Source organism: Scyliorhinus torazame, chromosome 4, assembly GCF_047496885.1.
Source record: "Scyliorhinus torazame isolate Kashiwa2021f chromosome 4, sScyTor2.1, whole genome shotgun sequence".
Classification (NCBI taxonomy): domain Eukaryota; kingdom Metazoa; phylum Chordata; class Chondrichthyes; order Carcharhiniformes; family Scyliorhinidae; genus Scyliorhinus; species Scyliorhinus torazame.
In genome coordinates this window covers 328,815,658-328,831,734 of record NC_092710.1, presented here as the reverse complement: position 1 = coordinate 328,831,734, position 16,077 = coordinate 328,815,658, and the positions used below count along the sequence as shown (strand labels likewise).

Here is a 16,077-nt window from a genome sequence, read left to right as displayed (position 1 = left end):
TGGTTCAGTCAGACAGAGTAACCACACTTAGGTTAGCAGAGAGTCGAACTCATAGAGAACTGTGCTAACTGTGCTACTGGTTCAATAAATCAGATTGAACTAACTTCAAGGTCTGGAGTATCTTTTGGTTAAAGCTGCATCCAGTTGCAGCCTGTGTTATCCCAGAGTTCATAACATGACAAAATCTTTCTTCTTTCCTCCTCAATTTCTGATTTCAGAGAGCAAATTAATAAACTAAATCCAAGTTGAATTCTGGAAAAAATTGTCTCGTGCCATTGTGTACAATGAACAAAAGCCAAACCTTTTAGTAAGTAAAGTCTTGACATTGTACAAACAATATCTAAATTGTTTTGCCCTCTAGTAGAGAGGCAGGCCAACCTCCAAGATAGTTGATAAATCGATAGTTGATAAATCTTTATTGACTGCCTCTCACATCATAAAATGAATGATTTAGCTGGTGACAAGGTCACAGGATCAATAGGGGCAGCATGGTAGCATGGTGGTTAGCACAGTTGCTTCACAGCTCCAGGGTCCCAGGTTCGATTCCCGGCTTGGGTCACTGTCTGTGCAGAGTCTGCACGTTGTCCCCGTGTGCGCGTGGGTTTCCTCCGGGTGCTCTGGTTTCCTCCCGCAGTCCAAAAATGTGCAGGTTAGGTGGATTGGCCATGCTAACTTGCCGTTAATGTCCAAAATTGCCCTTAATGTTGGGTAGGGTTACTGGGTTATGGGGATAGGGTGGAGGAGTGGGCTTGAGTAGTGTGCTCTTTCCAAGAGCTGGTGCAGACCCGATGGGCCGAATAGTCTCCTTCTGCACTGTAAATTCTATGATTTCTATGAATACAATGCAAAAGGAGGACCTTCAGCTCATCCAATCTGTACTGGCTTCTGAAAAAGCATTCTAACTTGTTCTACTCTCCTGCCTTATCCCCAATTCCCTCTTGAAAACCTCAATCAAACCTTCCTCCACCACCCTCTTAGGAAGTTTGTCCCATACTCCAACCACCCTCTGGGTCAAAACATTTTCATCACATCACCTTTACTATTTTTTTGCTAATTATGTTGAATTTATACCCTTCATCTCTTGATGCACTCTTGAGTGGCAGCAGTTTCTCACTATTTACCCTGTCTATACTCCTCGAAATCTTGAACACCTTTATCAAGTCCCTTCCAGCCTTCTTTTCTCCGTGGAAAACAGGCCCCAACGTCTCCAATATCTATCCTCATAGCTAAAGTTCTTTATCTCTGGAATCATATTTGTGAATCTCCTCTGCACTCTCTCCAATACCTTCACATCACCACAGCTGGCTTGTAATGCAGAATAAGGCCAGCAGTGGGGGTTCAATTCCAGTACCGGCCTCCCCGAACAGGCGCCGGAATGTGGCGACTAGGGGCTTTTCACAGTAACTTCATTGAAACCTAATTGTGACAATAAGCGATTATTATTATTAAACAGTACCCTGGCGAGGTATCCCTGGCACAGCCAGTGAATCCCGGACACTGGGGGAATCTAGCAAGTGCATACTTAAATGAGACTCATGGATCATTTAGCCTTAGGTTTATTTTCACGTACACCGAGGTACAGTGTTCTGCGTACAGTCCAGGATATCATTCCATACATGAAAAACATTGGACTTACGATAAATACACAATGTAAATGCATAGACATAGACATCGGGTGAAGCAAAAGGAATGTAGTGCTACTCAGTAGAGAAGATGCATAGAGAGATCAGTTTAGTCCATGGAATTGGATGCAGGAACAGCCAATTCTGAGGTGGTGCAGAGCACCTTGGATCTTATAAAACAAAGTGCGCATACTTTGACTGGCACTGTGCTCATTTGGCCACTTATACGGGGGGAAACCTTAATATTAATAAGGGGCTGGTTTAGCACACTGGGCTAAATCGCTGGCTTTTAAAGCAGACCAAGCAGGCCAGCAGCACGGTTCAATTCCCATACCAGCCTCCCCGAACAGGCGCTGGAATGTGGTGACTAGGGGCTTTTCACAGTAACTTCATTTGAAGCCTACTTGTGACAATAAGCGATTTTCATTTCATTTTCAATTAATTCTCCAGAACTAGATCCAGCCATGTCTACCTTCTCGTTGGTCCGGAAACATACCGCTGCAGAAAATGATCTTGCACACACTCCAGAAACTCTTGTCCCTTCTGTCCCTTTGCAATATTCCCATCTCAGTCGATATTTGGACATTTGTAGTCCCCCATTATAATTACTGTATAATTCTTGCTCTATAATTTCTTTGCAAATTTATATTTTCGGCGTCAGTTCCACTGTTGACCGATCAATGTCATTGCACCTTTTTCATACCTTACCTCTAGCCAGCGAGATTCCGTCCTTGACTCCTCTGGAATATCCTGCCTCCAGCACTGTCAGGCCATCTTTCATTTTTACTGCCCCCCCACCATCCCCCTTCCTCCCTTTCCTGTCTCTCCTAAGCACCTTGTCACATAATCTAATTTGTCAAACTATGCCTGAAGTTCACCAATCTTACTAACCATACACATGCACATTCACTCTGATTTGGGCTTTTTTACTTTCTCCCTTACTCTGACGCTATCTAATAAACTACTTTGGCCTACTCCAATTCTATTAAATCCTCCAAGTGACGTATTACCTTGATGCTACCCTCTGATATATCCTGCTTATCAGTTAATATTCTCCACTCTAAATTCTCCCTAAGGTTCCCTGCCAATTTAGATTGAACCCTCCCCAACACCACTGGCACGTTTGATAGTGCAGGCTCTGCTTCTGCGCAGTTTGCATTTGAAAGATTTATCTGTGGGGCTATGTGTTTCAGTAGCTTCAGTGATCTTTGATCAACGTGACAATGAGTATGTGACTCAGCATTGCTGGAGTTGACCGAGGAGTCTTGGACTCCCGAGGCAAAATGTTTGTTAATGATTGAAAACAGCAAAACCAAAGTGCATTTTGGAATAAGCTAAACACTGCCGGTGCTGGAATCTGAAACAAGAATGGAGAATGTTGGGAAAACTCATCAGGCCTGGCAGCATGTGTAGGGAGAGAGAAACAGAGGAAATCCCATTGACAACGGCACGACCAGAAAATCTCGCTGGCAGGCCACCTCCTCCACCGATAACCGCGCAGATATTGGTCAGTAAATCCCGGCCAGAGTTAACGTTTAGAGTCCGTTTGACTCTTCATCAGAACTAAGGAGGTGGAGAAATGTGTTGGATATTAAACTGTAGCTGGGAGAGATTGCAACAATTTGTAGCAACTTCAAGAAACATGAGACAGGTGTGGGAGGGAGTGGGTGAGGGGAGGGGGGAGGAGGAAGGTAAAGTTGTTGCATTGAGACAATAAGTGCTTGTGATTTTTCTTTTAAAGGGGTTTAAAGATGGAGGAGAATAGTCACAGTCTAAAGTCGTTGGACTCAATGTTGAGTCCTGAGGATTGTAACACGCCTCATCAGAGAATGAGATGCTGCTCCTCCAGTTTTGCTTTGTGCTTCACTGGAACATTGCAGCAGGCCAATGGCGGACATGTGGGCATGAGAGTAAAGTGCTGAGTTACAATGGCAAGCGACAGGCAGGTTGGGGAGACAGACTGTAGGAAAGATAGTGTGAGTGAGAGCAGATCATAGTAATTGTATTAGTGTAGAGATTAGTAGTAGATGAATGTAGATTATATGTTAATTATCAACTGTGCATTAATATGAAGTAAGTGTTGAATCCAAATTAGAAATGTTAATACATTGATAGCTTTGTTCAATATAAAAGCTAGTTGTGGTCTTTGTGAACACTATACCAACTGTGGTATTATAGGTATTACAGTGATAGGGGGTCCTCCTTTATGAGCGACGAACTGCGTCAATTCCTGCTCAGCAAGGGCATCGCCTCGAGCAGGACGACCAGTTACAACCCCGGGGTAACGGACAGGTAGAGAGGGAGAACGGAACGGTCTGGAAGACCGTCCTACTGGCCCTATGGTCCAGGAACCTCCTAGTCTCCCGCTGGCAAGAAGTCCTCCCGGATGCCCACCACTCCATCCGGTCACTACTTTGTACCACAACCAACCAGACACCTCATGAACACCTCCTTGTCTTCCCTAGGAAGTCCTCCTATGGAACCTCGCTCCCGACCTGGCTGGCAGCACCCGGACCCATCCTGCTCAGAAAACACGTGCGGGCGCACAAGTCGGACCCGTTGGTCGAGAGGGTCCATCTGATCCATGCTAACCCCCAGTACGCCTACGTGGCGTACCCCGACGGCCGACAAGATACGGTCTCCCTACGGGACCTGGCGCCCGCCGGAACCCCACGCACATCCCAGCCACCAGTCCCACCCTCCCCTCCACCGCAGCACCTTACAAGAGGATCGGTCCTTCCGCCGGCCCAGTCAAGGCCCCCCCACCCACCGACGCCCCCCGCAGGCACTCCCTTCCCAGGTCAACCGTTTTCCCCACCAGCGCTGTCTAGGGATGCCAAAACTGCCATGGAGATTGAAGCCACGCTCCAGGAGTCACAGACGCCCGAGCCTCCACCGGAGTCACCACCGAAGCTCCGACGATCACAGAGGACGACCAGGGCCCCCGATCGACTGATTGCTTCATTTTAATTGCAAACTGTAAATATAAACTATCAAATGTACATAGCTATCAGAATTGTAAATAGTTACTAAACACTGTCCGGAGGTATTACGGTACCTCCATAACTAATTACACCACGTTGCCATGTTTTGTAGTTTCAGGCCACCACCCCCGCCGGAGTCTTTTTTAACAGGGGTGAATGTGGTATTATTGGTATTATGGTACCTGATAGGCTAAAGCACCATAGGTGGAAACTGTATGCTTTCTATTGGTTAGAATGTAGGATAGCTCCGCCCTGCTAGGCGGGGTATAAGAACCAGTGCCGCCCCAGCTGCCTTCATTCTGTACCTGAGCTGCTGGGGGAAACATCTAGCTTATTAAAGCCTTCAGTTGGACTACAACCTCGCTTTAGTGGTCATTGATCGTGCATCACCAACCATTCTTGGATTAGAACCACAAAGAACACCACACCCTCAAGATTTTGTAAATCTCAGTTGAACCTCCTCTCAACCTTCAACCTTCTCTTCTCGAAGGAAAACAGATCTAACTTCTCCAATTTACCCAGCGAAGTGAAGTCCCTCGCCCTTGGAACCCTGCTTGTAATCTTTACCTCGGCCTATCTCATGTCTTTCTTAAAGCTTTGTGCCCAGAACTGGGCACAACACTCCAGTTGAAACCAAATCGTAAAAGCCTCATCATAACTTCCTTGCCTTTCTACTGTCTGAGAATTGTACTGTGCAGGGCAGCGCGTGCCTGAAATCTTTAGTCGAGTGTCACTGGATTAGAGGCAAGAAGGGCACACCCACTGCCTTACAGCACCCGCTGCTGTAAATCAGGGGAGCTGAACGGTCCCGCCGCTTTCAAACCAGGGACAATGTCGATTTGTCAGGTAAGTGGTTCGTAGGGGCTTTGGCCTGTCAGCAGGAGGTGGGGGATTTGGCCTGTGGGGGACGTGAGTGGTGGGGATAGGGGGAGTTTGGCCAGTCAGGATCGGTGAGGGGATCAGTAGTGGGATGGGAGGGTGTCAGCCAGTCTAGGGCTGGAGGTCCACCAGTCAAGGACCATGTAGTATGGGGGAGGGGGGATTGGGGGGGAGGGGGGGGGGGGGGTGAGAGTCAGACTGTAGGGGAATATTGGTGGTTGGTAATTCTGGGGCTGGCGGCTGAAAGCCAGTTGGGGCGGAGTCACACATTCGGGAGAAGGCATTGGGGTAGTGAAGCAAGGGGTGCCAGATCAGGTAGGGTTGGGTGGGGCCTGGTGGCAGTTGGGGGTGAGGGTGGAGTTCCATGGGGGCGTAGTTAGGGTGGAGTCTAGTGTGGAGGACAGTCGATGGTCCGAAGGGGGTGTGTAGTTGGGGTACAGGGGAGTGCCCTGGGGGTTCGGGTGCTGGGAGGCGTCCCTTGGTGAGTTAGTGTGGGTTTCTATAATATTTAACCAGAAGCCAGAAGTGGCACGGTAGCACAGTGGTTAGCTTCACAGCACCAGGGACCCGGGTTCGATTCCCGGATTGAGTCACTGTCTCTGTGGAGTCTGCATGTTCTCTCCGTGTCTGCGTGGGTTTCCTCCGGGTGCTCCGGTTTCCTCCCAAAAGTCCCGAAAGACGTGCTTGTTAGGTGAATTGGACATTCTGAATTCTCCCTCAGTATACCCGAACAGGCGCTGAAATGTGGCGACTAGGGGATTTGCTCAGCAACGTCATTGCATTGTTGCTGTCAGCCTACTTGTGACAATAATAAAGATTATTATTCAAACATTTTCTGGGGAACTATTGCTGTCTGACAGTCAGGACCATCTGAAGTTTGCGACTTAAATCACGTTATTAGTCAGTTCCCAATGCAGGCCATTGGAAGTTTGCACCTCTGGCAATTGCCGTGAAATCCTTAGCTGGGAGCGTCTAGGTGGGGAGATACCCCAGTGCACCTTTTGGGTGTCCCCCAGGTATGACACCCTGGAGTTTGGACGTTATGGCCCTTTGTGTACCCAGGAACAGGAGTCCAGCAATTGGTTCATTTTCCAAGGGGAGGTAGGAGGAGGATCGAACAATTGGGGCTCTGCCTGTGCAAGGTAGGGGTTCTTCAGCCAACAATAACCATTATCAGCAGCTTTGGGAATAATGTGAGGATTGAATTTGAAAAAAATGGAGTAGTGAAATTTCAGAGGGAGATTGATTAGAATCAAAGGCACAGGGAAACTGCCAATCCACACATTTCAAAATAAAATCTCTCATTTCCTCCCCCATTTCTGATTTAAGGGAGCAAATTAAAAGCTAAAACCAAGTTGAATTTTTGGAAAAATTGTCCTGCACTGAGAACACTTATCGAATAGCTGTTGCATTGTGTGCCTACATGCCGCTGTAATGTGAAGGTGCTCGACAGAGAAAGGGGTGATATGTGACTGGATAATAGAACTGCCCACGGCATGATGTATAGAGTCACATGGAATTACTCGCAGAGAGAACACTCTGGAAGAAGCCTGCATGGAGAAACAGCACCAGACATGACAATGACTGGGATTAGAAAATAATTAATGAATACTAAAGAGATCATGGCCGGGATTCTCCGAACCCCCGCCAGGTCGGAGAACCCCGGGGGGGGGGGGGGGTGAGGCGCGAATCCCGCCCCGCCGCACCGACGTCAGCTGCCCTATTTTTTCAGGCCGTTTTTCAGGCGGCAGCGGGATTCCCACCACGCTGGTTGGGGCCCGTTGACAGCGCCCCCCCCCCCTTTGGCAATTCTCCGGGCCCCGGTGGGCCGAGCGGCCGTCCAGTTTTGGCCAGTCCTGCCGGCGTGAATTACTCACCTCACGTATTGCGGGACGTGGCAGGTAAGTGTGTGGAGGCGGTCCTCGGAGGGGGGGGGGGGGGGGCGGGGGGCGCGGGGGGATCAGACCCCGGGGGGGTCCCCCGCGGTGGCTGGCCCTCGATCGGGCCTACCGATCCGCGGGCGGGCTTGCTCCATGGGGAGACTTCTTTCCTCCACGCCGGGCCCTGTAGGGCTCCGTCATATTGCCCGCGGGCCGGCGCGGAGACGAGAATTTCCGCGCGTGCGTGGATATACGCCGGTCAGTCTGCGTATGCACGGAAATACGGCAGCCGTTCTGCGCATGTGCGAACCCGCTTCAGCACCGGCTGGAGTGGCGCCAACCCCTCCGGCGTCCACCTAGCCCCCAAAAATTCAGAGAATTCCTCACTTTCGGGGGCTGTTGATGCCGGAGTGGTTGTCCCCGGTTTTCCCGCCGGCGTGGGGACTTAGTCCCCAGAAGGGAGAATCCCGCCCATGTGTACGTGAACTCATCTCACGATCTCAGCATTGAGACACTCAAACGAACCCATAACACACCAATAGCTAACCTTTGACTAGGTGGGGTGTGGCATTATGCAAATAATCTATAAATTGTTGTCACCCAATATTAAAGAATAGCTGATTTTTTTTTTTGAATGCATCTCCCACAAGCAGGTGAGCAAATTCACTTGGGAAAGGTTGTTGCAGGCTTTGCTTCTCTACTGATTGCATTAGAATGGTTTGATCTGGGGGCCCTGTGTTTCTATAACTTTAGTGTTTACTGATTAATCGACCAGGACTTTGTTTGAAAGTCAATGCTGCATCTCAGCATTGCTTGAACAGGAAGAATGAACGTGACAGAGGTGACATTGGACCCTGGTGCAAAATCAATTCATCCATGTGTATTTTTTAATGTCTGAACAAGTCCAAAGGATGATTTTGAGTCACTTGCGCAAGTGCCACAAGATATTTCTTAGAAATCAAGAGGTCATGCCCCTGTGTGCAGTCCTGTGTGAATTCCAATCTTGATAGCCCTTCAGGAAATGCTGGACCTCTAATCAGAACACAGCTACTAATAACCCTGAGAAGGTAAGATGATTAGTGACGGTGACTCCAGAATGAATTGCATGGGTTTACAGTCCTGAAACAAAATTGTGACTTGGAGGTGAGCAAATAAGAGATTTCAACATTCTGGGCAGCGTCATAAACTTAAAAACTAAAACACTTCGGAATGAAATCAGGAGAAAAAAAAAAATGATTTCCTCCGGAGCGAATGGGAAATCTGGGCCGGAATTCTCGGGCTGTTGCGATTCACTTTTCCAGCCGTCAGCACCCCCATGGGCTTTCCCCATGGTGGGGGATGGCTTCAATGGGAAATCCCGACGACAAGCGGCGGGAGTATAGAATCCCGGCACTCGCGAATGACGTGCCGCCGAGTAACATGCGGCTGGAGTACCGGAAAATCCAGCCCTGGTCCCTCTTCATCCAAAAAGATTCTAACCTGGTCAGGTGATGTTTGCAAAGCCGGGTTCAATGGAGGATCAAAGGATAGGGAGCAAAGGCAGGTATCCGGACTCGAGGTAGATATCTGTGCTGATCGAAGTGAATGCACGAATAGGCTTAAGGTGCTCAATGGCTTACTGTGATTTCTATAATTCTCTGACGCAACCGATCAGGCAGTGTTCAGTGTGGGATGGTTCGAGGGAGATTTTCAACTCATCCCAAAGATCTAAGTCAATTCGGCAAGTGAAATTGTTCATTACAGTATGCCCGAACGTGAAGTTAATAATTTACCCAGCTCCTTTAATACACCAGCCATTCTGGGGAGTTTTACAAAGGAGTATCAAGGCACAGGAAGACTGAATTGTGGGAGGGCTGTTTACATGGATTCATCAATTTGTAACACAGAAGGAGACCATTCGGCCCATCGTGTTCATGCCGTATTTAGGAATGGTGACCAGAGACCAGGCCAGAAAGATAGGTTTTGAGTCCTGGACATAGAGGAACCGGAGACTTTAGGGAGGGAGTTTCACAGAGTCGGACTTAGTTGACTGAGAACGGAGCATTTCTGGTGGGGCAAAGCGAGGGGGGATATGCATGTGAAGGCAGATGTGGAGAACGCAGAAGGAAATAAGCGTAAGCCTGGAAGAGTTCAGCAGAGCAAGGTCATGGATAAACTTCAATTTTAAGTTAAGGATTTTAAATGTGGATCAGTACTGAGACTGCTGGAACTGGGTGAAAATCAAGTGAGACAGGGAACGCGATTTAACAGAAACATTTCTAAGTGTCATTTTGGGCGTGATTGTTGGGGTGCTTCTCAACGGCCGCGTTGGCGAGATCGTGGCCCTTATTTAACAGCACATAGTGCCAGAAATGAACCCCCACGAGCTTCTCGCCATTACTTGCTGTCTCGTCGCCTGATTCGCCAGACACACGCCCCAGCGACTCGCTGTTAACAAGAGGGAGCGGCTTTTAAACAATCCCCCACCACTAACTCAGTCAACACACAAGCATGGCAGCGCACAGACCTGATCCTGGATTAGCAGGGGCTGGTATAGCACAGTGGGCTAAATAGCTTGCTCAAGGCCAGCAGCACGGTTCAATTCCCGTACCAGCCTCCCCGAACAGGCGCCGGATTGTGGCGACTAGGGGCTTTTCACAGTAACTTCATTGAAGCCTACTCGTGACAATAAGCAATTTTCATTTCATTTTCATTCCCTCACTTTGGAGATACTGACCTCAAAAGGCTTATCAACGTCCTCGATGAGAGTCAGGGAATCATGTTCCCTGGGGGGGAGGTCAGATGTCCAGCAGCCAGGCCACCAATCCCGCCTGGGCGGCACCAGGAGCAACCCGTTCGGACCAGGGGGACCGCCGTCCAATGTGAGAAGAAGGCCAATGACCTCAATTGAGCTGTAAGGGTAAGTTACCACCTCTCCCCTGCCATCAGGTTCACCTTGTCACCTCTCAAATTCCCAACCTCCCCCCCCCCCCCCCCCACCCCGCCCACTCCAACAAATCACTGGCTGACACCCCGCACCTTCCTCACACACAAACTTCGTGCTTGTTCATCAAAATCCCCTGCACCCACTAACACAACCCCTTCATGTCCAGTTGCAGTGCCCACACATGCCACCTGCTACAGACCCCCCGACCCATCAAGCACGCGGCTCACAAAGCACTCTCTTTGTCCCACAGGCGACGTTAACTCATAATAAACAGGAAAGGGCCAAGACAAGGGGGGTGCAGAGTACCAGAGATCCGAGCCCTCAACCCTTATGAGGAACGGGTCCTGGAAATAGCGAGGCTCTCCGAGGAGAGAGCAGTCACCGACAGCGATGTTGGCCTGAACCGCGGAGATGAGGATCCATTGCCCCTTCACCTAGCTGGCCTGTCTCAAGTGAGTTGTTCATGTCAGATAAAATTATCCTTCGCTCCACTGACCACATGAGCATTCTCTCAGAGGATCTCCATCCAATGAGGCCGGGATATCTGGAGTCATTCCCCCCCCGACACCATGGGGCAGGCAATGGGGAGCCGCCAGGGCTGGCAGGGCCAGATGACGCAAAGCCGCTGTAGCTCACTCCAGCTGCCCCTTCATCTCATGAAGACCCAGGGCCCTAGAGGCACTGTGAGGGAGGAGGAGGTGCTGGAGGCTAACCCGGGGCCTGCCACGAAGGAGATGGCAGTGATCTCCAGGTCTTCAAAATTCCCCCTCATGATACTGCTGCCTCTCCAGGGCAGTGGGCAGAACAGGGTGGCACGGCGGAACCAGTGACACCGGTTAAGTTGGCCGGGGCCCTCTGGCTCCAAGTCCTCCAGAGGATGTCCGCCAGGGGCACCAAAGGCCATGGGGTGCAGTAAGCATCAGGCTGCCTCCACCTCTGATGTGCATCCTGGAGACACACAGAGGGGTTGCAGTAGACCACGTAAGACCAAGAAGATTGAATACCACAGGTTGGGTACGGGTGGTGGAGGGGGGGGGGGGGGGCAGAAACCCAGGGTAATGCTCTGGGGACCCTGGTTCGAATCCTGCTATTGCAGATGGTGAAATTTGAATTCAATAAAAATCTGGAATGAAAAGTCTAATGACCATGAAACCATTGTCGATTGTCACAAAAACCCATCTGGTTCACTAATGTCCTTTAGGAAACAAAGTCTGCCGTCCTTACCTGGTCTGGCCCAGAAGTGACTCCAGACCCACAGCAATGTGGTTGACCCTTAACTGCCCCCTCGAGGGCAATTAAGGATGGGCAATAAATGCTGGCACAGCCTGCGATGCCCACATCCCATGAACAAATAAAAAAAAGTAGGTACTGTCAGTAGCTCGGGGGAAATGGAAATGTCAAAAGTTCACAATTAAAACATATCACACCTGATAAATGTGAAGCCTCTGTCACATTAATCTTCACAGTGGGACTTCCTGCAACCCAACCTCCTGTTGTCCTCTGCTCCCCCAACCTCCCACATCCTTGGTACAAGTTCCAACACCCCCAGCCAAAGAGAAAATGCTGTAAAATCTCAGCAGGTCTGGCAAAGCTTTGACAAAGGGTCATCTGGACTCGAAACGTTACCTCTTTTCTCTCTCTGCAGAAGCTGCCAGACCTGCTGAGATTTTCCAGTATTTTCTCTTTGGTTTCAGATTCCAGCATCCGCAGTAACTTGCTGTTATCCAACACTCCCGATGCGGAGGATGGGTGTGAGTCCGCTGTCAGCTAAAAGACAGGAGGCAGTCGTAGGGATAAACTGAGGAGCCCCAGACCTCTCACCTCACAGAGAGTGAACATCACACTCCTGCCTTGTATATTGATCCGCTGTCAGTGCCAAGACAGGCCCATCACCCTGGGGTGATGTTACACAGACCCTGCCAAGGTGGGACAGGGTAATCGTTCGGTGGGGGCCTGGGGGGGGCCTGGGGGGGGAGGGGGGGGGGGTCGGTGGGGGGTGGGAGCGACACCCAAAGGGCAGCACTGGGTGTTTTCTGGGTACAAGGTCTTCAGAAAAGATAGGAAAGCTAGAGTGATGGTGGTATTGGTTAGGGAGAGCATTGCAGTGCTGCAGAAAGAGGGTGCTGCAGATGGTTCAAGGGCAGCATCAATTTGGCTCAAGCTAAGGAAAACAAATGATGGAGTTAATTGCTCTATGTTGTCTATAGACCGCCGACCAGTGAGAAAGATGTCACAGAACAAATCTTCACGGAAATTACCGAGAGATGCACATTTATAGAGTAGTTATAATGGTGGACTTTAATTGCCCAAATTTAGACTAGTGTAAAGGGTGAAGAGGGGCAAACGTTCCTGGATTGTGTTCAGGAAAATTCAGCAGTATGTGTCCAGTCTAACAAGAAAGGATGCCCATTTGGGCCTGACTTGGAAACGGGATAAGCCAAGTAGATCAAGTGTCAGTGGGGCAGCATTGAGGAGACAGCGATCATTGTGTTGTAAGATTTAGGATGATGATAGAAAAGACAAATCCAGATTAAAAATAATTCAGACAACTTCAATTCGGCAAGAATGTAGCTCACCGGCTAGACTGGAATGGAAGGTTGCTGAACAACATAATGAGTAATGAGATACCATCCAAATAGACATGTCGGGTCACAGTCGAGGCAATTCATTTAGAAGGGAACAGTAGGGCAAAAAAAATCCAGAGCTCCCTGGATGAATTAAGGTAAGAAAGAAAAAGTGTCCTTCTGACAAGTGTTAGGTGGCAAATACAGTTGAGAATCAAGAGAAATACAGAAGGTTCAGAGGGGAGGTGAAAAAGTTCATTAGGGAAGTGAAGCGGGATCATGAGAAAAGACTTGTTTTTACACGTTTCCAAAATCTGCCTACATATCTGCTCCTAAGGGGCGGATTTAGCACAGGGCTAAATCGCTGGCTTTTAAAGCAGACCAAGGCAGGCCAGCAGCACGGTTCAATTCCCGTACCAGCCAGAATGTGGCGACTAGGGGCTCTTCACAGTAACTTCATTTGAAATCTACTTGTGACAATAAGCGATTTTCATTTCATTATTTTTCATTTCCTCTATCTCACGCTGGCTGTTGGGAGATCTGGGGCGAAATTCTCCGACCCCCGCTGGGTCGGAGAATCGCCGGGGGCTGGCGTGAATCCCGCCCCCGCAGGTTGCCGAAGTCTCCGGCACCGGATATTCGGCGGGGGCGGGAATTGCGCCGCGCCGGTTGGCGCGCCCCCCCCCCGCTCGATTCTCCGGCCAAAGACCCGCCGCTAAAATGCCTGTCCCGCCGGCGTAAATTAAATTACTTACCTTACCGGCGGGACAAGGCGGTGCGGGGAGGTTCCGGGGTACTGGGGGGGGGCGCGGGGCGATCTGGCCCCGGGGGGTGCCCCCACGGTGGCCTGGCCCGCGATCGGGGCCCACCGATCCGCGGGCGGGCCTGTGCCGTGGGGGCATTCTTTCCCTTCCGCCTCCGCCACGGTCTCCACCATGGCGGAGGCGGAAGAGACTCCCTCCACTGCGCATGCGTGGGAAGCTGTCAGCGGCCGCTGACGCTCCCGCGCATGCGCCGCCCGGAGATGTCATTTCCGCGCCAGCTGGTGGGGCACCAAAGGCCTTTTCAGCCAGCTGGCGGGGCGGAAATTCGTCCGGCGCCGACCTAGCCCCTCAAAGTTGGGGCTCGGCCCCCAAAGATGCGGAGCATTCCGCACCTTTGGGGCGGCGCGATGCCCGTCTGATTTGCGCCGTTTTGGGCGCCAGTCGGCGGACATCGCGCCGTTTCTGGAGAATTACGCCCCTGTAGTGAACCCCCAACATTGTGACTGCACCCTTCCTATTCCTGAGCTCTACCCATATCGCCTCGCTGCATGAACCTCCGAGGTGTCCTCCCTCAGTACGGCTGTGATATTCTCCTTGGCTCATATCAACCATAGTGAACCAACGTTCACCCGCCAACTTTGCGTAAAGATACTCAATGCAAGGCATGGGGTAGTGGTCCAACCTTGAGGCCGTATTCACAGTCCCCGCTAAACCGGACTGTCTTGTTTGGTATTAATACCAGCAAAGAAACAAAGAAACAAATTCCTGTACCAGCCTCCCCGAACAGGCGCTGGAATGTGGCGACTCGGGGCTTTTCACAGTAACTTCATTTGATGCCTTCTTGTGAAAATAAGTGATTTTCATTTCATTTCATTTCACCATTGACGCTGTCAATCCACAAAGGGCCAAAGGCTTGATGACCCCAGATTTTCTAGTTGACTGAGTTCAGTTTCTACTTTTGCGAACAACACATTGGCGTGCCTGGAAATACCATGGCTGGGCTACCAAGACGACATGAATTTGAGCTATGGCCCCTTTTATCTTGCCCAATTTGTGTTGAAATACTTCAGAATACTTGCCTAACACTTTGCTTAAGCCTCTGGGCCCCATCTGGAAGATGCATTGCCAATTTAGTTGCAAATGACACAACCAATCACGGCCCAACAAGCTGCGGCCTTGCCCTCTGTCCACAATAAGCGGGAGGCACGCCAGACGGTGAGCATAAATCATCGCAGTCATGGTGGCACCTGCAATGTCCAATGGTTCACCAGTATAAGTGGCCAACCTAGCCGTGGTATCGGTCAGACCCAAGTCCTTATGCCCTGTCTAATGCTGTTGAACGTCTTCTGTCCAACAATAGAATACATCGTGCCAGTGCCCAGTTCCATGTCCAGAGAATGCCCATTTACCTGTACCATGATCCTTATAGGAGCCACCCTGGGTTCCGCCACGCAATTTAAATTCATGCAGTCATCTTCGTCAGTTTCTTCCAAGTGGGAGGTACGGGCTCTATGCTGACGCCTACCTTCATCGAGCCGACTGGATCTCTGGTTGGCCTGCGGCCTGCGCTCTTGCCTGGGCCAGCGACCATATTCCCCCGCAACGAGCCGGTCACCCTCAGCGGAGTCCGGGGAAATTTCCCATCGAGGCAGCTCAGCCTTTGGCCAACAGGCCGGACCTTTACGGTGCTCAGTCCAAGGCTGGGTAGCCACCTGGGGAGGGGCCCCGCGCTGGGAGGGGGCGTGCCCCAAGGCATGTACTTCCCGGGAGAACAAAATGGATATGGCTTGTTGTAGATACAGGGAATGATTGGCCAATAGTTGCTTTTGGGTAGCGGCAATGTTAATGCCGCATACTAAGCGGCCTCGCAGCATTTCCTGCAGGGCAGTGCAAAACTCTACAATCTTTCGCAACCGTGAAAAATACTTGGTGATGGACTGACTCCACTTGGTAATGGACTCACTTGGGGGTCCACTCCACGGTATTAAAACGATACCGCTGTACGATAACGGATGGAGTTGGGTTAATGTGCTGCCCTACTAGAGTTGGTCGAAGGTTTGCATGTTGGGCGCCGCTGGGTATGTAAGGCTTTGCATCATGCTGAACGTATGTACACCACAGGCAGTCAACAAGATCTGCCCGTCATTCTCCGTGTTATTGTTGGCCCTGAAAAAGTAGCGCATTCGCTCCGCAGACTTTTCTCCAGGATAGAAGGGTCAATTACTAGGGGGCATAGGTTTAAGGTGCGAGGGGCAAGGTTTAGAGGGGATGTACGAGGTACGTTTTTTACACAGAGGGTAGTGGGTGCCTGGAACCCGCTGCCGGAGGAGGTGGTGGGAACAGGGACGATCGTGACGTTTAAGGAGCATCTTGACAAATACATGAATAGGATGGGAATAGAGGGATACGTACCCCGTGGCAGGTGGGACCTGTACAAGAAGGGAGCAGAGGACAACTA

The 16,077-nt window shown here is 50.4% G+C and overlaps 1 protein-coding gene and 1 long non-coding RNA gene across 7 annotated transcripts in view; one reads left to right on the top strand and one right to left on the bottom strand.

Annotated features, from left to right (window-relative positions):
• LOC140411136 (uncharacterized) overlaps positions 1-2,421 on the bottom strand; it is a 179,097-nt gene extending 176,676 nt beyond the window's left edge. Inside the window, exon 1 of the long non-coding RNA XR_011940832.1 lies at positions 2,331-2,421. This is a non-coding gene — a long non-coding RNA (uncharacterized lncRNA). The remainder of the gene's footprint in view (positions 1-2,330) is intronic.
• Positions 1-16,077, top strand: part of xdh (xanthine dehydrogenase) — a 196,816-nt gene that overhangs the window by 8,101 nt on the left and 172,638 nt on the right. The window contains exon 1 of one of the 6 annotated variants that reach the window (XM_072500195.1): positions 2,951-3,129. The exons of 3 other annotated variants lie outside the window; for them this stretch is intronic. In XM_072500195.1, coding sequence (XP_072356296.1) covers positions 2,998-3,129 — 132 coding nt within the window. In that variant the 5' untranslated portion in view covers positions 2,951-2,997. Of the gene's footprint in view, positions 1-2,950; positions 3,130-5,137; positions 5,453-8,348; positions 8,433-16,077 lie in introns of those variants that run through there. 2 more of the 6 variants (XM_072500196.1, XM_072500198.1) reach the window with 2 other exon arrangements.